At 48.1% G+C, this 22,106-nt stretch overlaps 1 protein-coding gene across 2 annotated transcripts in view; it reads left to right on the top strand.

Annotated features, from left to right (window-relative positions):
- SGSM1 (small G protein signaling modulator 1) overlaps positions 1-22,106 on the top strand; it is a 1,887,833-nt gene that overhangs the window by 1,382,855 nt on the left and 482,872 nt on the right. For both annotated transcript variants that reach the window (XM_069619387.1, XM_069619388.1), the window contains exon 15: positions 18,716-18,861. In XM_069619387.1, coding sequence (XP_069475488.1) covers positions 18,716-18,861 — 146 coding nt within the window. The remainder of the gene's footprint in view (positions 1-18,715; positions 18,862-22,106) is intronic.

Raw genomic sequence — 22,106 nt, 5'->3', positions numbered from 1 at the left:
GAAGCTTGCACGTGTGAAGAGCACTGCATAAAATGCAAGTCATTCAATAACTGTACTGATGCTGTAATGCAAGTAGATCAAGTAATCTTAGACGCTGGCTACCAGCAGTTAGTAGACTGCAGGCAAAGCCATCATTATATAGAAACTGGACAGCAATGTCATAACTTTAGTAAGCTTAAACCCATGGAGAGAAGAGCTGAGAGCTGTGTCACAGCAAAGAAATAGCCGAGATCATGGATGAGTCTAGAAGGGCTGTCTGGCCTGGTGTCAAGGCTGAAGCAGCCAAGACTGGTTATCTATTCTTGAAGGCAGTGACATCAGATGTTGAATCATCCCTTGTTAAGGTGCAGAGAAAAAACACCATGAGTGCCAAATTTTATTCATTCAAGACAAGGCACGAAAAATTGACCAAATCGTGGTCTCCTGTCATGTGAGCCAAGGATGGAAATAGAGGCGGGGACGAGGAGTTCGAGAACAACAATAGTGCATGCCCACACTCCTTTATTTTCCCAGAGACAAGGATACTTTGCAAGGCCAAGTTCAAAGGTAATCCTCATGGCAGAAGGCATGGGTGATGAGAGATGTTGGGCTAATTGAGTGGGGAAGTACAGTCAAGTCCGCCTACTGGTACCTGGGGTGTGAGCTTACGTGCTGCTAGTGAGCCAAATTTTCCAGACTGCACAAGCGTGCCAACCAATTGTAGAGGGCTGTATAATGAAGGGCCTCATAGTTTGAGAGCCAATGATATACTGTGTACCTGATAGTGATGAAGATGACTTGCGCTAGAGGTGGGCATAAGTTGTCCACATGATAGTAGATGTCCAGTCACAACACAACCCCTTATAGAAAGTATACTTAGATGTTCCCCTTGAACGTACCACAACCCCTCGTAGGTTTCTCTTAACAAGATGTCACGTATGATGAATTTTCACTGTATAACTATGATTTTTTGTCTGATGCGCCGAGAGCTCGTCCATTGATGTCCATTGAAACTCTGTGTTTTAGCCAATTGATATTAAAACAGAAAACCTTTGACATCTTCCTGAGTCGGTTCCATTATTTGGTGCAAGAGTTACTCTGCTTCCCATCCACTGCATGACACGCTACCCAAAGGGCCTTACGTTCAGTAGTTTGCCCAATAGAAAAGGGAAGATTTTGTTTCCACTATTATGTTAAAGAGATGTTCATGGTTATTTCTTTCCAGGGACCTTTGGTCAGGATTTTGTCCATTCCATTTGTCACTAGGTGGTTATTTTTTATCCAGTCTTTTTTTTTTATTAGGTATTTTAATACATCATATCGTGACATCAACAGAGCATTTTATAGTACCACACATTGAAACATCAAGCTAATGCCATCTTTTCCACTATTACAGGAGGTTGAGGGGGGTAGGGAACATATGAAACAATCTTCACCATGGATGAGAGTTGAGATTGCACCCTTCACAGACGGTTAGAGTTCTAGTTAGGCTCCCCCTGGAGCCAGCGCGTTAGCGGGGGCCTTCTAGTAAGTCCTGGGTACCTTTTGGAGTAGTTCATGAAGGGTGCTCACGTATTCAGAAACACATTCAAATTCCCAAAGCGGATCGCTGTTACCTTTTCAGCCACCACTATTTCCCAACATTTCGACCACCATACCGTATTGAGTGGCCCTCTGCATTCTTCCATAATCGGGCCATTGCAATTTTTGCCACTAGTATGAGGTGTGTGCACAGGCGGGCTATCTGCTCTGAGAGTGGGAATTCCCGTCCCCTGTTTCACCCAAGAATATAATTCCAGGATCCCATGGGATCGTTAGCCTGGTGATTGCTTTAATGTGGTTCAGCACCTCTTACCTATACCACGCTTCCTTTTCGGAATCTGCACTGGGAGTGCCGCGCATTGCTAGGGTAACCGTGGTACTAGGTTCATTTTCACAGCGGCTATTCGCCCAAATAAGGAGATTTCTTGAGTCTTCCAATGTTCTAGGTCACATTTGAAATCGTTAAATAGTTGTGGAAAATGACTTTGATATATACGGGACGTATCCTTAGGGATCACAATCCCTAGGTACTCAATCCCGGAGTCCACCCAGGGAATCCGAAGTGCAGGAGAGAGGGCTACCTTCTGCTTTTTCGTGAGATTAATAGGCTTGGCAGCCGATTTATCCAGATTTACCCTAAACCCGGAAACCCTAACAAACTCCTCAATCTCCTCCCACAGAAGGCCCAATGATGTGCCTGGTTTAGCTGCAGTTACGAAGACATTGTGCCTCATTCCGAGTACGGCGCTAACCAATGGCGCTATTAACGCCTTGGTTGACGCCGTACCCGGACCGGCAGCGCCTTGGTGGATGGCGGAATTACCGCCCCATTCCAAGGTTGGCGGGGCGGTAATTCCCCAATCCCCATTCACCCTTCCCCATTCCCATTCTTGCCCCATAGGGCATAATGGGAGTGGGGAAGGCGTCAATTACGCCACCGTAAATTACGGTGGCGTAATTAACATCAAGGTCCCTTAGCGCCATGGTTTTTAACACCTGCTAAAAGCAGGTGTTAAAACCACCATGGCGCAAAGGGAACTCGGAGTATGGCGGTAAGGGATTACCGCCACCGCTCTCGTTAGCGGTGGCCGCTATCCCTTACCGCAATACTCGGAATGAGGCCCATTGTCCGTGTATAGAGCAATTTTATATTCATGGCCCCCCACTGCAAGCCCCTTTATCTCCGGGTTTTGCTGGATCCTGTTTGCGATAGGCTCCATGAATAAGGCAAAAATGAGAGGGGATAGAGGGCACCCCTGCCTTGTTCCCCTGGTGATGTGAATAACTTCTGATCTAATACCATTAACCCGCAATTACGTGGTCAGAGATTGATAATTAGCCATTGTCCACTTAATGAAATTCAGGCCAAACCCAAAATATTATAGCCCGCTACAGACATAGCCTCAGTCCACTAGATCTAACGCCTTGTGGGCATCTAGTGGGATTGTTAGCATTTCTGCACCCATGCTGTCCGCGCTTTTTATCAGGTCTATGGTATGCCTGATATTGTCGTGTGTTCCCCTCCCTGGGATGAACCCCGTCTGGTCTCGAGCTATTTATCCGGGAGCCGTGTTTTTAACCTGATCGCTAATATTTTCGAACCATTTTTTCCATCGTTATTCATTAATGTTATTCGCCTGTATGAGATTGGGAGCTCAGGGTCCTTCCCAGGTTTATGGATAAGTATTGTGAGTGATTCTGCCATCGTCTTAGTGATGGTGCCAGTAGTTAGAAAGGAGTTAAACAAAGCTGTTAGTCGTGGGGCCAGTATGTTCGAGTACGTTTTATAAAATTTAGCAGTCAGACCATTGGGTCCGGCAGCAGTGTTCTTCAGTGATTATATGGTGTCTATGGTTTGCTCAACAGTAATAGGATTGTCTAGGGATTTTTGTTTTGCTTAACCTTGGCTGATTGTAAATAATAAGGTAGCCTGCCACGGGATGTGGGTGCCCCCGTCATTACTGCTTTATGATAGCGCACTAGCAATTCCATTTTCTCCCCCTCCATGTAGCGGGCTATGCCGTCTTCCCCCAGAAGACGGGAAATGTTGTTCCTGGCATGCATCCGTTTCAGTTTGTATGCCAGCGCCCGATTTGCCTTATTGCTTTTGCTGCAATAAAATGTTTTGTGTAGTCTAATGATTTCGCAGATCGGTCAGCCCAGTGCATCTTGAGTGCTACTTTGGCTCTTTTCCATGCTCTTTCCGTTTTCCTAGACCAATGGGCTTGCAATTCTCTTTCCAGGGATGCTACCTTACCCTCTAATTTGGCTACTGAACTTTTTGAGATTCTTCATTGCTCAGCCCCAGCGCTAATTAGTGTCCCCCGTACCACAGCTTTCATGGCATCCCAGACTATGTCTATGGCTGTGTCTGCTGTAGTATTTTCCATGAAATAGTTGGATAATGTTTCGCCGGTTTCACTTTTAATACTCTCGTCTAACAGCATGGCGTCAGCCAAATTGCAGTTCACCCAGGGTTCCGGAGAGAGCCTTTTACTCTTACAACTGAGGAAACTGAGGCATGATCCAAGATTACTCTACTGTGGATCTCTACTTTGTTCATGCAAGGATACAGTGCACTGGTGATCAGCAACAGGTCTAGCCTCGAGAACTCCTTATGCGCATGGGAGTAGTGGGTATAATCTCTGGCCCCTGCGTTAGCCAGTCTCCAAGCGTCTGCCGTCTCAGTTTCCCTCAGGAACTTAGCTAGGAATAGTGCTTGGGTATAGACTACTCTGGTTGGTGAGAGGGGCTTGTCCATCAGGGGATCAGAGACCAGGATGACGTCTCCGCCTACGAGGAGGTAACCCTCTGTGAATGCCAGGATAGTTGGGATAAGGGATGCCAGAAACCTGTCCTGCATAGTGTTCGGGCAGTAGACAACCGTGATGGTGATGGGTTGTTCTCCCAGCTGCCCCTTCAATAGGAGATACCTGCCCCCCCACCCCAAGTCCCGCTAGACAGTTATTCATGTGAGAGGGACATTCTCACTTAGTAAGATTACAACCCCTCTCTTTTTTTCCCCAGATGTGGCAAAAAACACCTTTTTGAATCTTTTAAATCTAACATGTTTTTCATCGACCTGTAGCAAGTGCGTCTCCTGTAGGAGGACTATATCTCCTGCCATTAGATTGAGTTTGTGCTCCACCGACCTACGCTTCCCCGGGAAATTGAGGCCTTGGACATTCCACGTGAGAATCTTAATGTCCCTCTCCTCATCCGCCCCCATAGGAGTCCTTGGTGGACCTTGTTTTTGTGTGGTTTCCCGTCCCCTCCCCTGTGTGATCGTTGCTTGGTAATGTTCTGGTTATGCATTTAGGCATTTTTGTAATGTCTTTGGATGTCAGTGTTGTGGTCCTTTTCACACCCAGCAGGTGCCTGTCGGCTTGTCCCCTTTGTATTCGCTACAACCATCGCAACACACTTATCCTCTACCTATATGTCAGCCTCTTGTCTTCTCTTTCACTTGTTCTCTCTTGCAACTGCTGCTTAGTGTTTCAGTTGTGTGCATCCTGCACAGACCCATTCAGAGTTTTTTAGCAGCGGTATGGCCCCTCTATCAGGGCTCTCATTTGGTCACCTTCCTTCCCCTCTTAGTGGGTACTCATCCTCAATATCTCTCTTCTGCAATGTCTTCTTTCCCTTTATCATACAGTGCTCACCATCCTTCCTCTTCAGATCAGGTAGGAATCTCTCGCCTTCCCCCCTGCACTGCTCATCATTGTCGCTCTTCTGATCTAGCAAAATCTCCCTTCTCTGAATTTCTGGTGGCTTTTCTCATGCCAGCAAAGCCACGATCCAATGACGTGAGGATAATTCTTCAGGATGGGGTCTTGCATGGATTCACATGCTCATGACTATTCCCTGTCGTCAGGCTGGGAATCCTCTGCAAAATTAAATCAGTTTTGCTTTACCATAAAAACTGATTGTCGCTTTTGACGCCTATTAGTGTCCCTTTGGGTCATACTGCCCAAGTCAATGACTCTCGTCCTCTTAAGCTCCACCCCTGGTGCCCATCATCAGATTTTTACAGCACATTTCTCATGTTGGGAGTCCTCATGTTTCGTTCCTTGAAATCCGGCAACTCTTTGCTGTTTTTTTCCTATTATTGCAAGAATTCAGCTTGATTCTTCATCTTCTTATCATCTTCAGTCACGTTGTGACTACCGGCGACAGGGACCCAATACTGGAGGAGATCCTTGATCTTTCGTCGGATCTCCAGCTCATGGCTCCACGGGCCCAGGCTTGGGCCTTTGCTTTAACACCATTGCGGATGTCACAAAGAAAAGTCTCCTCAGGGTCTGTGAGTACTGCACCCTGAAGAATATCTTCATCGAAGATTGGCACCTCAGGTGCATCTACTGCCTACATCCTGACCACGGTGTAGATGGATATTCGATTTGCCAGGCCTTCAACAAGACGCGGAAGACCGCCATCGGAGGTTATCAGTGTGGATCGAGGAAGGGAAGGCCTCTCACGTGGCCTCTGGGCGTAGTCATGCTGACAAAAAGTGGTCAAGGCCCTTTGCGGATGTCTCCCTGGTGAAGACCCAAAAGAAGGCAAAATAATCATGCACTCCTACGCCTTCTTCGTCGGCGGTCGATGCGGCTATGGGACGCAGATCAGAAAGGGGACAGAGTTAAGGGTTTGGTCACTGGGTCGTTGCTTGCCGGATCCTGGTTGTGAAGATTCTTTCCCTTCCTTCTTGGAAGCACCGGGTCAAGAATCGTCCAATATGAACAGGGTCAATGTAGGCAGGAGACCCAGCCGCCTTCTGACCCAAGCTGACGTTCACTGGGGTAGAGTTGGGGACTGGTTGCCCCACACCACCGCCGAGGAAGCTCTTTGGTGGTATAGTCTGACAGAGGAGCCACTCACTGACAGACAAGAAGACACAGAGTAAAAAGGAAGCAGGAACCCAGCAGTAAGGCTAGAGAGCAGGTAGAGAAAAGACAAGAAAGAAGCAAACAGGGTTGGAAGGAAGAGAAGCCGGGCAGCAGAAGGCAGAAACAGGACTGAAAAGGCTGACAAAGAATGCTAGGAGTCGGGTCCCAAAGCATGGAAAGACACAGGAGAGGTCAGACCATGGGAGCGATAAAACGCACAGAGCTGAGGGACAGCCAGCCTTAAATAGAGCACTGATCACCAGCAGCTGTGGTTGCCAGGCAACTGAGATGCCACAGGCTGGGAGAGCGGTCACTTGGCCCGACTAGAGAAGGCTGCGTTGTGACGTATGCATGACCCAGCTCCAACCCCGGAAACATACGGCAGGGAAAAGAGACACTCACAGAGCACCCTTCTGGTGCTACCCCCAGTGACTCTTGTGATGGCAGGGTGCGCAAGGATCCCAGGAACCGTGGCACCTGCCCGTGCCACCCAGGATACAGTCGGCAAGTTCTTACTGTTAAGAGGTACGGGCAGAGCAGACAGCGGCAGCCAAATGTAACAGACGGTCGATATCACCGGCTCTGTCGATGGTTAGCCTACCGGCAAATGGGCAGGTTCCGTCTGCGAGAAAATCTCTAACACCATCAGCTAAGCACAAGGCCTCATCAAAGGGCAAGTCGTCCATGGACCCATCAGCGGCACCACCGTCATCAACCCCGTTGTCGACACAAGCCTCGTCGACGTCCTCATGCATCAGGACACTTGCTGACCACCCCGTCAGTGAGTACCTCATTGTCAACATCGTCTACGAAGACTGGTCTTTCATCGATGACTTTGATCATGCCAGGGGGCTGGTCAGCGACTGTTACCGTTGCCACTACAATGTTTGTGATACCCAGGGTTTCCTTAGCCACTAAACCTCCTTCTGGGGCTCCCATGGCAGCACTGTCAACGACAGCACCTTTTTCTGCTCTGCAGGCACCAGTCATCACCTCTTTCCCTAAAGGCTTGGATTTGGTGAGGGACATGCCTCTGGCAAAGGATTTTCTGCCTAGACCCACCAAAGCTGCACCTCTCCTCACCTTGGCACCTCTTGTATCCCCGGAAGATTCCTTGCACGCTACACCAGTTAAGAAGAAGACCTTCCTGGGGCTTTTTACTCTCTCCAGAAAGGTTGACAAGGGGAGCCTGATCCCATTATACTGATGCCTCAGGAAGTGACACCATAACGTCAGCCTTTTAGCCCTTCACTTCTGAGCCCAGCAACTGCTCCTGCGCCAAATTACATGTCTGTAGACATTTTAGCCACCCTGCACACTCTGGTGGCTGAAATTCAGCAGCAACTACACACTGCTCCCATTCCTGGCCCAGCAAGGAGTCCTGTCCTCTAAGGTCTCCTCGGTTTCAGCTGACACCTCCTCATCCGGCAACTGTTACCCCTTGTCCATTCATGGTTGCACTGCTCCCTTTAGTGGAGGAAGTGGCTCAGACAGACACTGGCACTGATACTGACACAACAGGTATGCTAGGCACAGATCACTTTGATGACTACGTTTCTGATGATGTCGAACTTCCGGATGCTGGAGCACCCTCCAAGGCCTCTAACGCAGACGAGATCGGGTCCTTCCACTCCATGATCTCTAGTTGTGCGAAAATGTTGAGCCTAGTGTTGGAGGAAAAGAAGAAGGAAGCTTTCCCTTTCAAACAACAGCAATCCTCCAGGAAGACCATCATTTCAGTCCCCTTGTTAGATTCCATTTGGGATGATGGCCTGTTGGTCATGAATGCCCATAAAATCACTCCTGCGAAAAGAGACTGCTTGGAAAAGAAGTACTGAGTTCCGGCCCCAGCCCCTAAGTGCCTCAGGGAGTTCCGTCCCCAGCCCTTACCGGACCCAGTGGTCTCTGACGCCACTTGGAAGAGGTCCTCCAATCTGTCTTCCTCCTCTTTGGTCTTATAATCATATGGGATAGCATGAACAAGAGCCCGAGCTGAGCTCTCCTAAAGCCATGTCTCCGTAAGGCATAGCAAAGCAGGACGGCGGTAAGACAGGAGAAAATGAATTTCATCTGCATGCGCAAGCAATGAACGGGTATTAAGCAGCAGCATTGACAGAGCTGTTCTATTTTGCACCCATAGAGGCTGCTGCTGTATGGAAGTTAATATATCAGTAAATGGATCACCTATCCAGCCAGCGAGGAAAACCGTGCAAGAGGGAGCAAGCAACAAATGATGCCCCCCAGAGTAATGCATTAGCCCGCCCTCCATGTCCTTAGCACGGACGGGCACAGGTGGGCTTGCCTTAAGCACTCCTTTGGCGCACTGACTGTACGCCCGCCTGGCCCATCCGCTGCGCGGGAGTCCGAACCAGTACATATAATGCTGATGCAGGAAGTGAGCATGGCGAAGACCGCCCCCTCACAGAGACAGAAAGAGGACTGACCGCAACTGCGGCATCCTAAACATTAAAAGTAATTTGTGCCACAATTTATCAAGCTATTCACATGTAGCTATACAAAATAGTAAAAACAATCAGCACAGCATCAGACAATTTAAAATTGGGTAAGTAAAATTGGCACAGAAGGGCTTTACATGGCAGTCCTGGAACAGGAGCAGCCTCACCTCTCAATTGCGTGGGTGACCGAACCGGCACATATAATGCTGATGCGGGAAGTGAGCGAGGCCAAGACTGCCCCTCACGGAGACAGACACCTTGTGGCATCCCGTTCATTGGAATAATACTTACTTAAGATTATGATGACCACCATGGATCAGGGTCATTTCTATGGCAGCCAGCAGGGACATGGAGCATCGGCGGCGAAGCGCAGCGGGCGCTGAAATAACCAGGTAAGTGGGGCTGGCGTGGGAGGGATGGGAAATTTGAAGGGAAGTGAGGGTGGGGGGAAGATGGCGGGGTGGGGGAAGCAGCCATCAGCTTGCTTGATAAGTGGGCTTGGATTGGCAGCTTCGGCCTATGTTCCAATCAACCTGATTCGGTGAGTCTCCTGTCCTCGGTGCAAATACAGGTTTGCAAAGCACATAAACGGACAGCCCCCCATTAACCCAACCGTCCAGAATAACCCAACTCGCGTCCAAATGATCTTCCCCATTTATCTCTACATGGTCTAGCCCCTTATAATACATGTCACTTCTGTTTGACCTCTCCCGCCCCCTGAGACACAATAACCCTTCTTGTTTATTCCTGTAGCCTGTCTTACATTTCCATCCTGTCTCCTGTCATCTCCTGATCCTCTGGTTCGGGGTTATTCGCTTTGTTCTGATGATATCCGTCATCGTCCTCAGGCGAGGGGTGTGGTACCACCCCCCTGCCCTAGTTCCGGGCAAGAATAAGGTCCCAATGTTCAAACCGGTCTGTGCCCGCAAAATCCAAAATGGATGCACATGTGGCTTTCACTGCCTCAGCAGTCCTACACCGCAAGTCAGTCTAAGAGAACCCTCAGGGCAATAAAGCCAATAGATGGTGATTTCCCTATCGAATGTCCGCTAGGATTAAAAGAAACATAATAAACTCTTGGGCATTATATTATAGACGTGTGACACTTCAGGTATTCAAATATACTCCCAGACTCCTCCAGTATCATTTACCCTCATAGGTGTTCACTGGCATCTCATGCCTTTACCGCGTCATTACAACATACATTGGCCCTCATTACGACCCTGGCGGAAATCGTGGCGCAAAATGCACCATGGAGCACGGCGGAAAGCTGCCGATAGCGCCATGGGGGTTGGCGGATTTACCGCCCCATTCCGACCTTGGCGGGGCGGTAAATTCCCATTCCCCATTTTACCCTTCCCCATTCCCATTTTTGCCCCATAGGGTATAATGGGAGTGGGGAAGGCGTTAATTACGCCACCGTAAAATACGGTGGCGTAATTAACAACAAGGTCCCGTAGCGCCATGGATTTCTCCGCCCGGAAAAACCAGGCGGAAAACGCTCCATGGCGCTACGGGAACTCGTAGTAGGGCGGACGGGTCCGCCGCGAATACCGCTGGCGTAAACCCACTCCGCCAGGGTCGTAATGAGGCCCATTGTGTTTCCCCCTCCTCGGGGTCATCAATGTTCACAAGGTGAACTTGTATGCGCTATCTCACAATTCAGCTTGAAGCAGCAGGCTTTGGATGGACTTGTAGCCACAGTTTCACTTATGATACCCATCCCCCCCAATACTAGGAGGCCTCAAACCCCTATCCAAGTTTGCATCCCGCCTTACACTCCCTCAGTGCACTTCCATGAGAGCAGGGAGTATCTTTTGCAGCCCTTTGATTTCTCCCCAGATGGTGTAGAGAGAGAAAACAATTGTATGAAAACACCAAGGGAACATAAATATATGCTTGATATTAGAACTCAAAGTTATATCTCGAAAAAGGCCTTGTGGTGCTGATGATGGTCCACAGATGACCATGCATGCCAGAAAACCATGTGAGAATGGCTTGCAAAGTAAGAGCAAGTGGAAATTGTGAAATGTGCGACTCAAGTCTGTTGTCTGTTTTCTCTACTAAGCTAGATGTAAGCTGTGCTTTGAGATCTGGCCACACTCAGTGAGAGGCATGTAGGAATAAAGGAAACTGTTGAAACACATCCAATAAACAGGCATATCCTCACACAGACTCATCACAGCAGTATCTTTTTTTCCAATAAGTTTTTATTGACATTTTATAAACAAACATCACAGCCAATAAAACATATTGAAAGCAACTGGGAAACAAGTGAAGAACCCCTCCCGTCTCACCCCCTCCCCTTCAATCAGAGCAGTTTGCGGCTGGTAAGTCGCTTCGTGCTCTCTGCGTGTCCCCTCCTCTGCTTTGTACGGCAGGCTCGGGCACCGTCTTAGTCTATATAATTTTGTCTTCCTGGTCGGGGGTTATCCCCAGAAGGGTCATGGCCCTCGGGTACCATGCTCGGCGTTCGGGTACCATGCTCGGCGTCCTTAAGGTAGTTCAGTAGGGCTGTCAATTCTGTGTTAAACTTTAAATGGTCTTCTTGTAGTGAGTAGGTTAGCCATTCCATTGCTAGAAGAGACCATATTTAGCCATTCATTTGTGGTCTACTGGAGGATGTGCTGATTTCCATCTGTGCGCAAGGACCAGAGCTGCTGCCATCATCATTATGACGTATAGCTTCCGGTGGGGTTTTTTAATGATTTCCTCTAGTGCCCCATTCAACCCTATCATGGCCACTCCCCAGTTCCCCTCAGTTTTTAGTCCCAGGACTTGTTCGATGGCTGAGTGGATCGTCTCCCAGAATTAAGCTATTTTCGGGCACAACCACCATATATTGCTCCATGTGCCTATGTGGCCACATTGCTTCCAACATGTCCGAGGGACCCTTGGGTAGATCCTGTGGATCCTAGCTGGGGTGAGGTGCCATTGTGTTATAAGTTTCATCCATATTTCCCGGATTTGGATAGATCTTGTGAGTTTCGTTATTTGGCTCCAGAGTTTCATCCAGTCCGCTGTTCCTATTGTAATACCTGTGTCAGAGTCCCACTTAGCTTTGTATGACATAGATGGTCTTCTCTCCCCTTCTTTAATGAGCTTATATATGTTTGCAACCACTTTCTTATCCGCTGTATTGGTGTTGAGATTTTTTGCAAATGGTGTGAGCTCCCGGGATGCGGCGGCTTTCAATTCCGGATGGGACAGCCAGGGCCTCAGTTAGGCATATGCGAAGCGTTGGTTTTCCCCCACTTCAAAGTCTGCTTTGCACTGGTCAAAGGTTTTGATCTAGGATCCCTTGAACATGTGCTTAACTCTGCAGCAGGCCCCTCGTGTCCAGTCCTGAAATGCGGTTGTAACGAGGCCTGGGGTGAACTGGGGGTTCCCAAAAAGAGTTGTGTAGAGGGAGGGGGACGATGTGGTTCGTGCTTTGGTCACCGCCAGGTCCCAAGCCCTACCCACTGTCCCTGTGATGTTGCTTGCGTACAATCATTGTGGTCTGTCCGTCTTGGGTACCCACAGCACTCCCTCCAAGTCCATTCCCACCACAGCCCTGTCCATTGGTCTCCATATCTTGCCAGTCTCTGATGACTCTTATTTAGGCAGCCACGTAGTATGCTTTGAAGTCTGTGACTCCCATTCCCCTGCTACCAACTGACGTTCTCATCACCCTCCCTGCTACCCTTGTGGCTTAAAGTTGCAGAGGAATCTGTCTGTAGCTTTATGGAGGGATTTGAAAAATCGAGGCGGCACATGGATTGGGAGGGAAGTGAAGTGGTAAAGGAGACGCGGCACGGCTGCCATTTTTAAATTGTTGATGCGGCCTAGCCCAGGATATGGCCAGTGGACCCCAATCAATTAGTTTTGTTTTCAGCTTCTCTAGCGGGTGGGGGTAGGTTTGCTTGGTATAACCTGTCCACTGTGTTAGTGAGTGTTACTCCCAGGTAGTTGATGGAATTTGCTGCCCATCTGAATTGGAAATTTTGTTTAAGGGTTTGCATCTCCTGCTGGGTTAGTGTGAGGTTGAGGATTTCTGATTTGGGGATGTTAACCTTCAGGCCCGCCACCGCCCCAAATCGGTCAAGCTCTTCCTGGGCTGCTCTCAGAGAGGTGTCTGGCTGAGTCAAGGATAGAATCATGTCATCGGCAAAAGCAGCTATTTTGTGAGGTTCCCCCCTGAATGATATCCCAACTATCTCATTGTTCGCCCTAATTGCCTCCAGAAATGGTTCTAGGTATAGGGCGTAGAGGATGGGCGACAATGGGCATCCTTGTTTCGTTCCCCTTTCTACCAGGATCGGTTCTGAAGTGTGGCTGTTTATAGCCAGTCTCAGGAGGGGGTGCTGATATTTGGCCTCAACTCTTTGTAAAAAACTGAGCCCGAATCCCATCTTCCTCATAGTTGCAAAAAGAAATCCCCACTCCACTCTGCCAAAGACTTTTTCAGCGTTTATAGTTAGTAGTAGAGCGGGGATTGCTGTTTTTTTAGCTTTTTCGATTAGGTGGGCTATTCATCTGATATTTTCGCTCATTTGCCTGCCCCGCACTAAGCCTGATTGATCGGCGAGGACTAATTTTGGGAGGATAAATGCTAGCCTGCTGGCTAGTATCTTAGTGTGGATTTTGGCGTCTACATTTATTTATGCAATAGGGCTGTAAGATCCGCATTCGGTCGCATCTTTTCCCTTTTTGTGAATTAGAATAACTTTTGCTTCTTCCATAGTTTTCGGTAGCATTTTGGATGCCTCTATGTGGTTAAATATAGTGGTAAAATGAGGGATTAAGTCTTCTTTGTGAAGCTTATAAAATTCTGCGCCCTAACCGTCAGGGCCCAGGGATTTGTTAAGTGGGAGTAAGTTAATGGCTGCGCTTTCTTCATCCCTAGTGATTTCCCCCTCTAGCATATCTCGGTCTTGCCTGGTCAATTGCTTTAGTTGGGTTTCTCCCAGGTATTTTACTTGGTTTTATAGGGTCAGGTATTCAGTGCTATATAAGTTGGTGTAGAATTTAACAAATTCTTGTTGTATATCCTCGGTTTTGGTGCAGTTCTGGCCCTCATGCTGCTTTATTTTCAGTATGGTTCTATCCCTTTCTTCTTTCCTGAGCATTTTAGCCAGTAGACAGTCTGATTTATTGGCTATGACATACAGCCACCGTTTAAGGCGAAGCAGGTTGCGCTCCGCTGCCGTGGTCTGCAACGTGTCTAGCTGTCCCCTGATCACCCTGAATTCCCTTTTAACTGCGGTGGTTTGTTTTGGCCCATTTTGGGCATCAGCTCTTTTAATTTGGCCTTAGATTGGTTTCTTCTAATCTCAGCTCTCGCATGCGCCGAGCTTTGATCGCTATAATCTTGCCTCTAAGGGTCGCTTCAGCGCGTCCCACCAGTTCTGCCAAGTGGTGTCCCCCACCTTGTTGGTCTCTACGTATCTGCCTATTTCTTCCGAGATCTCCCTTTCCAAGATTGTGTCTTTGAACAGATGCGCCGGTATCTCCACTTCCAGAGCCCCGGCAGGCCCCTGTTCCCACCTGGTTCCTACGTAGTTCTAGGGTCACGGGCGCATGGTCAGAGAGGGAGATAGCCCCCAGCGTGATGTCTGCTATTTTACCCATCAAAGGGGTGGACAGCCAGATATAATTAATCCTGGAGTGCGACCTGTGTGCATGGAGCAAAAGGTATACCCCTCTCGCTCCACCTGTTTGGTTCTCTATGCATCAACAAGGCCCAATTGATGTAGTTTCCGTGTGAGATCCCCAGAGGGCAGCACCAAGGGCCTCTGGATTTGGGTGCTCCTGTCCAGGCCATATTGAAATCTCCTGTGAGGATGATGGGAAATCTAGCAAAGCTCACTAGGCGTTTGAGTGCCTGTTGTATGTACTGGTCCTGGCCCGTATATTGTTGCAATCGTATACGCCTCCCCCCTTCCTTCTACTGTTATTGCGAGATATCTGCCTTGGTTGTCTTTGTCTGAACTTGTTACCGTTAGGCCCAGCCCGTCCCTTGGAGCTATCAGTACCCCCTTTTTTTGCTAGACTGTGTAGCCTGCAAGAGCACTCTATATCCCCAGAATCTGATTCTAGGGGTGTCACGTGTTTGTATGTGTGTTTCTTGCAGGGCGACAATGTGAGGGTCATCTCTCCTAAGGTATCTCTCTACCTTTTTGCGCTTGAGCAGGGAGTGGAGACCTTTAATATTGAGCGATAGGATCTTTAATCGGTTATCTATTGTCATGTTTGGTGTCTCGTGTCGCGGTTGTATGTAGGAGGAGCTCCGTGCTTCTTGGGTGTGCCTTGTCCTTTCTCCATTTCTCCTCCTGTTCCCCCTTCCCTCTCCCCCTCACTGGGTGAGTCCAGCTGGCACTTAGCCCCCCTCGTATAGTCACGAGAGCTGGACCCTAGTGTCTGCCCAGCGTGTCCCCACGCAGGAATTCCCTTCACATTCCAACCTTCTTTCCCTCCCTCCGTGTCTCCCACCCGCTTGCATTCCTGTGTTTCTTGGTGGTGCTTGCTTATGAGGTGCTTTGTTTTGTGCCCTCCCCAGAGTTATCGTGATTGGTAGATTCGGGGGCTTCTGCGGTATCTCATTCGTCTTGTGATCCTGCTTACCCTGGTTTAACACGGTCTGTGTGTGAAGATGGGGCACCCCGGAAGGGTTTTCACCCCCCTTTTAATTTTTTTAGTCTCTATCGTTGACCATTCCCAGGATTTCCAGGTAGCCTTCTGGGTGGGTGGTGCGGGGTGCGATGTTGGGTTGTCCTCTTCCATTCCAAGGATGGATGGCCCTTTCTTGCACATTGTTACTCTGTGCAATTTCCCTTGCCAAGTGAAGCTCAGCGCAAATGGGTGCTGCCATCTGTTTCGCAAATGGGTCAGGACCGGGGCCTTTCGCCATCTTCTGCTTAACGTGGTCTGAGATAGGTCTTGGTAGAGCTGTACCTCCGCACCATTGTATGTGATTTGTTTGGCGGACCTGGCCATTGTCAGAATGTGCTCTTTTAGAGTGTAACTGTGGAAAGCGATCAGGGCGTCCCGTGGTCTTGACCCTAGATCTTGGCGTTTCGGGCACACCCTGTGGATCCTGTCGAAGTTATTGTCCGCGCTTTGATCATCGTCTAGCAAGTCGCCCAAGACGTTCCTCATGGCCTGGGCCAACACGTGGTCCGGGATGGTTTCTGAGAGGGATTTCACTCATATATTATAGCGCCTGGAACGGTTTTCTAGATCTTCGGCTCGTAGCTCCAGGTTATGCGTGGCCACAGCCAGGGTTTCCAGCAGGGAGCCCACTTTGCGCGCTTCATCGGTTATCTCCTGGATGGCCCTCTCGTTAATGTCCACTCTCTCCTCAATCTTGTTAATGTCCCTTTTGATTTCTCGGATCTCTTCGGCCAGGTCTTCCCTCAGAATCTCCATTTGTTTTTGTCCCGCACTAGTGATTTTCTCGACTAAATCACCCAGCAGGTCCTTGAGAGCGGAATAAGTCACTGGTGTCTCCTGGTGGTCCTCTGTGTTGTCCGTAGTCGCTTCTGCCTCCAAAGCAGTGTTAGACTGGGCACCCGTTGTTTCTAAGCCTCTGGCCCATGACTGCGCTAGGGTGCCCTCCTGGACCTTCTTTGCTGTTTTGGATGGGACCGGGGTGTCCCTGGTCCTGTTCCTCGACATCCCGAGAGGCGGATAGAAGAGTCCCACACAAAGGGAACACCGGAGAAAGCCCACCGCACACTCAGTCTACTGAGGCAGAGCTGCTGGGGGGGCCTGTTGGCTGCTAGGCCCCTTGCTGATTGTGGTCCTCCCCTGAGCCTGCGCGGGTTGGCGAATGAGTATGGCATCGGGACTCCCCTAGTGCCCGGCTTGGGAGGGCTGCCGTTTGCCTCTGCTTCCAAGTTATTGGGTGTGCCCGCTGTTAGTTGTTATTATGGCCCTTTGTTGCAGTCCGGTATGTGGAAGCATGACTTGGGGCTACTAGTTGTTCAGTTTCCGTTTGTGGGCTGGGCGGGATCACCTCCCTATGGTGCCTTCAGCGATGTGAGGTGCAGTGGCCGGGTCGTGAGTTGTGAGGTGTGGGCTCTCTTTAATTCGTGGGTGCCCTAAAACAGGCGTTGGGTGGGGGGAGAGGCCTTTGACAATTTTGTCCGGGTGCTGATGCGGACTGGGTTAAGCCCTAGGAGTGGGGCCCACGCTCCCAGTTCCGGGCGTAGAGGCCGGGAGATGGGGCAGGCTGATGGTGGAAATCGGGGGCCACCGTGGTGGCCGCTGCGCTGCTTGATGATGCCTGCCCCCTCCGAGCAGATGGCTGCCCTCCTCGTCCCCACTTACTTGGAGGCCTGCTGGTTGCTTGTACAGGGGATAATGCTCCCTGCCGTTGTTGCTTTGCTCCCCCCGCTCCTGTGGGTGTGGGGGGCCACGGAATCACCCCTCTTTTTTTTTGCCCGCGGGCTGTAGTCAAGGGCGGAAGAGAGGTGCTGGTTCATGGGCGTACGGTGGCTCGGGACCAGAGCTGTTGAGCGCTGCAGGGTCTATCAGCTCCCCGCAATCTCCTTCCTTCGGTTCCTCCTCTCCTGCCCGCTGACCCGCTGCAGGCCAGCTTCCTGCTGGGTCTCCTGGTGCTTCGGGGCTCCTCGCCGCTCGGTGGCTTAGTTGTGGAGGAGCCGCAGTGGTTGTATGCCGGTGGGGCCCCTTGTTGTTTGTAGGCAGATCACTGAGCCATATACTAGCGGACGCCACTCCTCTCAGCCTGGCAGAGAGGCCTGATTTTTTAGGGTGTGGCTGTGTTGGCTAGGGTCGGACGGCCCTCGGCCAGCCACCTGGCCGCTGGTCTTGCAGTGTATGCGCTCCCACTGGCTGAGTCCAGGGAACCACAGCTGGTAGTGGTGGGTTGGGGGAGGGAGCCCCGGCCCCCCCGGGTTCGGGCTTGCGATGGCGTTCAGGCTGCAGTGATTGCTTCCCTCCCCTGGGCGGATCGCCTCCGGAGGACTCGCTTCTGAGTGCCCGTTGTCTCTCCTCTCTCTGCGCCTCTGTTCACGGGCGAGGCCGGGCGGAAAGCTGTCTACTGTGGTGTGTGGGCTTCTGGGGGGCAGCGAGGGCCCGATCAGTCTGCATCGCCTGCTGGTGATTCTCCCACGCGATGGTCCCCAGATGTGCGTACAGACCGCGATGACGCCTTGAGTTGGTCCGCTGCGGTTTTCGCGGGTACTTGGTTCTGGAGCTGATTCCCATGCCTTGTTCGGCATTGTGCTGGTTGATCGGAGCTGCGGTGCCTGGGGAGAGCTTGTCCGCTGTGCTTTACGCCAATTGCCAGGCTTTTGGTGCAAGAGCTCGGGGGACGCGCTGCTTACGCTCCGGCGGCCATCTTGGAATCAGTATCTTTTTTAAAATATATTTTATCTGATTCTAGCAATAACGGCCCAAAATAATGGTATTGCTACACCTTCCTAATACCAGCTGTTGTAGAAATGTAATTTGAAGCAAGAATGGGAGTACATTGCAGAAATCATAAATTTAAAAAAAGAAATTGGGGGGGAATAAAATAAGCAAGACGTCAGCAGTCAGTGGCTCATTACAAAGGAAAGCGCATTATCTCAAGACTAATACAAAATGTCTGTACATACAAGGTGTGTTTGTTATCATGGATTTCACAATTGTGGGTAGTTTTCCGAGATCTTTTAAAATGCTTACTTCAGCGTCACCATCTGAAACCCTACAGGTGCTATATGTCATATCAACTGATAATACTTAAATTATGAAACGTACTATGTGGAAAACAGTAATTGCATTTCCATAAAGAAAATGACACCTAAAGCAGTATATCTCCTTCGAGACTTAATCAAGTGTTTGTGTTTCTTTGTTCTTAAACAGGGCTTGCATACTGCCGACATCTTTCTACGGTCAGGACCCATTTGTCTGCTTTAGTCAACCACATGATTGTGTCTCCTGAAATGTCAGCTGAGGAGAATTTTGGATTAACTGCAGACGTTTGGCAAAAGTATCTGCTGGACAGTACGGTAAGGCTCATACTTTCCCAAGTGTCAGCTGCTTACTTTTCCTTAAAAATATTCTCTTTCTCTTTATTGCTTTGTCGCTTTAAATAGTGCGTTCTTGTTTCATTAAAGGTATTTTCGTATTGCTTAAAAATGCCTATGATGTATAATATTACACCTTAGTCCTATTTGAGTTGTGTGTCTTCAATAATTCTTTATGCATCTCTTTAAGTTCTGTATTTGATAGAAATACAATGGATAATTTTACATTTTCATCATGGTACATCCTGTTCTTATTCTTCACCTCTCCTCTTTTCTATTCCTTCCCTTCACTTTCCTTTATTCTAGATCTTTTTGACCAATTTAACTTACAGTATTTCTGTCTTGCTGAGATCTGGATCTCTACTTTTAACACATCGTCTGCTATTACTACGTCTCAAGCTACTTTATCTCATCCCCACATCCATCAGGCTTTGAAGGTAGTCTGCTATCTTTTTCACTCTTCTTAAATTCCTCTTTGATTCCTTCTCTTCTGGAGTTCTCTTCCTTGAATACCATTATATTTCCTGTCTTCCCTCTTTCATACTTATGTGATGACATTCACTGTCTACCGTCTTTCTCCCATCAGATTCTCCTTTCCTCCTTTAGTCCTTTTAAGGGATACTTTCCTTCTCCATTCATTCGACTTGCCCCTTACTTACCATAATTGCTTACCATAATTGCCATTTCATCTGATACAATTCTCTACTCCTCCCTCCGACTTCAGTAATTTGTCTCTTGAGTTAATTTTCTTGACTGTCCCTTTTGATGTGCCTATTTCTACATGTGCTCTCCTTCTACAGATCACTTGTTTTTTTCCCACAGTCTGATTTCTCTGTTGTCTCCTTCCTTGTCTACTTCCTTTATTGCGTTGCTGTCATTATCACGTTGATATGCCTTCGTTTATTACAGGCATTTACCAATTTCGTCCACTGTTTTCTCTCAACTTCTTTTGTATGTTCTGTTCTGTCCTGTGACATATTTGTTTTTCCTCTTCTTTTGTTCCCTCACATTATCACCCCCTACTTTGGTTAAGTCCTTTTCTGCTGTCTAAAAGCAATTCTTTACATAAAGTGCAACAGTGTTAGAAGAAATCCTACACCTCCTGATCTAGCTAAACTTTCTTCTTTTCACTCTTCTTACAATCTTGATCTGGTTAATTCCAAACATCTTTTTTACACCAATCTCGCAACACTTCTCTCACTCCTAATTCTCTACTTCTCCTTATTAATCAACCTCTTGCTCCCCTCATCATAATCTGAACCTCCCAACCCTTTGCCTCTGACTTGCCTCTTTCTTTACTTCTATACTTGATCATGTGCATTCCCTTTGTCCCCTCATTCACCTCCTGTTTCCACTCAACATCTTTGTCTAACTCTTATTTTCCTTGCTTGACCTCTTCATTCTGTCGCTCTTTCCTAAGTCTATACACATTTTGTTTCTTTCCATGTTTCTTTACATTTTTCAACTCTTCTCCCTCCTCCAGCGTTTTTTTCTTCCTTTTAAACATGCCACAATTTCACTGATTCTTCCAGAAAGTCCTTTGACCCATCAGTTTCTTAAAATGCCATCCCATTTAGTTCTCGCTTTTCTCTCCAATCTTCTCAAATTCTGTGTACTCTGTGAACTATCTCTTATCTTAATTCAAATGCACTCCTCCTTCACTACAATCTGTTATTTATACTGCCCACTTCTACATCTGACTAGTTTCCTTAGTTCTATCTGTCACTCTAAATATTCCTCTATCCTTGTTCGTTTATACTGATCTGCTGCTTTTGACACATTGCATTATTTTATTCTGTATTCCTCCCTTTCCGCTCAGTGTTTGAGGCTTAACTTATTATTGGTGTCCTTTTATGTCTTTAACTGCATCTATTGAGTTACCAAGGCCATATCTTTATGTTTCGGTGTCCCACACAGCTCAATACTTGCCCCTTTGCCATTCTCACTTCCTAGCATTCCATTCTTCTATCATTATTTCCGTTGGCTTCAACTGTAACTTTTATGCTTATTACTCCCATATTTTTCTCACTCCGTTGTACCATTGCTGATTGACTTCAAGCCTTTTTGACTGTATCACTGCCCTCAAACATGTGATCTTCACTGCCTCTCTTCACCTCAATCCATCTAAGTCTGAAATACTTTTGTTTCCTGCCCTCTCCCCTCACAACTGTCCACCCCTGCTTCATTTTCCACCTAATGTTCTGTCTGACTGGTTTTCTGCCTATAACCTTGCAGTAATTTTGGATTCCTCACTTTCCTTTACAAATCACATTACCTCTCGTCCTTGCACATGCCTTTTCCAACTTTATTACATCTGTAGGCCCTTTTGTTATTGTTTTTTTTCTATTTAGACTCTTATTTATAAACATCGATAAATGCGAATCCTTGATCCTCAGTCTATCAACAAATCCCAGAACAAACCTGAAATTCATACTGGTATACAGAACACCAACTTATGATGCAGCCTTCGTAGACACCTTCACAGAAGCAATCACCAACCTAGCTATCAAGCATAACCACCTGATTATCCTTGGAGACTTCAACATCTGGTTCGATGAAAAAACCACAACCTCACAAAAATCCCTTTCCACCCAACTAGCAACAATGAAACTGCATCAGCTAGTCAAAGGAGCAACCCACACGGCAGGATATACACTAGAAGCAATCTTTGCCAACAAAACACTAATGACCACAGTGCCACCAATTGAGATCCTCTGTAACAACCACCTCAGACACACCCACCTATACCTTATTTTCTCAGTAGCTCAGTCCTTTCCCCATGAGCAGAGGTTTTTGCTCTTTCCCCCTTGTCACACAAGTCACAGTCTTTATGTAATATGAGTCCTGTTGGGCCCATTTGTCAGACTCGCATGTACAGGCACTGCTAGGATGGAGTAGGGACTAACAACCCCATGCAATTACCCTGCATGTTAATCATTTTCTGCAAGAACATGTAAAAACTGGCTACATGAATACATAGGTATCTATGGATTCTATAAATTGCAGATTTTTCGGAAATGTGTTCTACTGAATCGAGGTGGGTAGCCCTTACTTCAAAGAGACCCTTGTGATATGCTCTTGCCAGACACATCTGCTGGTTTTGCACAGGGCTTTTGCATTTCATTGGGCACGTGCCTTGGCATATGCACCATTCGGGGATGACAAAGAGATTACCTAAAAGCCTAAAGCTAGCATACGGTACATAGTCTCCACACACATTGACATCA

The sequence above is a fragment of the Ambystoma mexicanum genome, chromosome 10 (genome assembly GCF_040938575.1).
Source record: "Ambystoma mexicanum isolate Mex_15411 chromosome 10, UKY_AmexF1_1, whole genome shotgun sequence".
In the NCBI taxonomy this organism is placed as follows: domain Eukaryota; kingdom Metazoa; phylum Chordata; class Amphibia; order Caudata; family Ambystomatidae; genus Ambystoma; species Ambystoma mexicanum.
The sequence above is the reverse complement of the archived record's forward strand: the minus strand, read 5'-3'. Positions and strand labels throughout refer to the sequence as shown.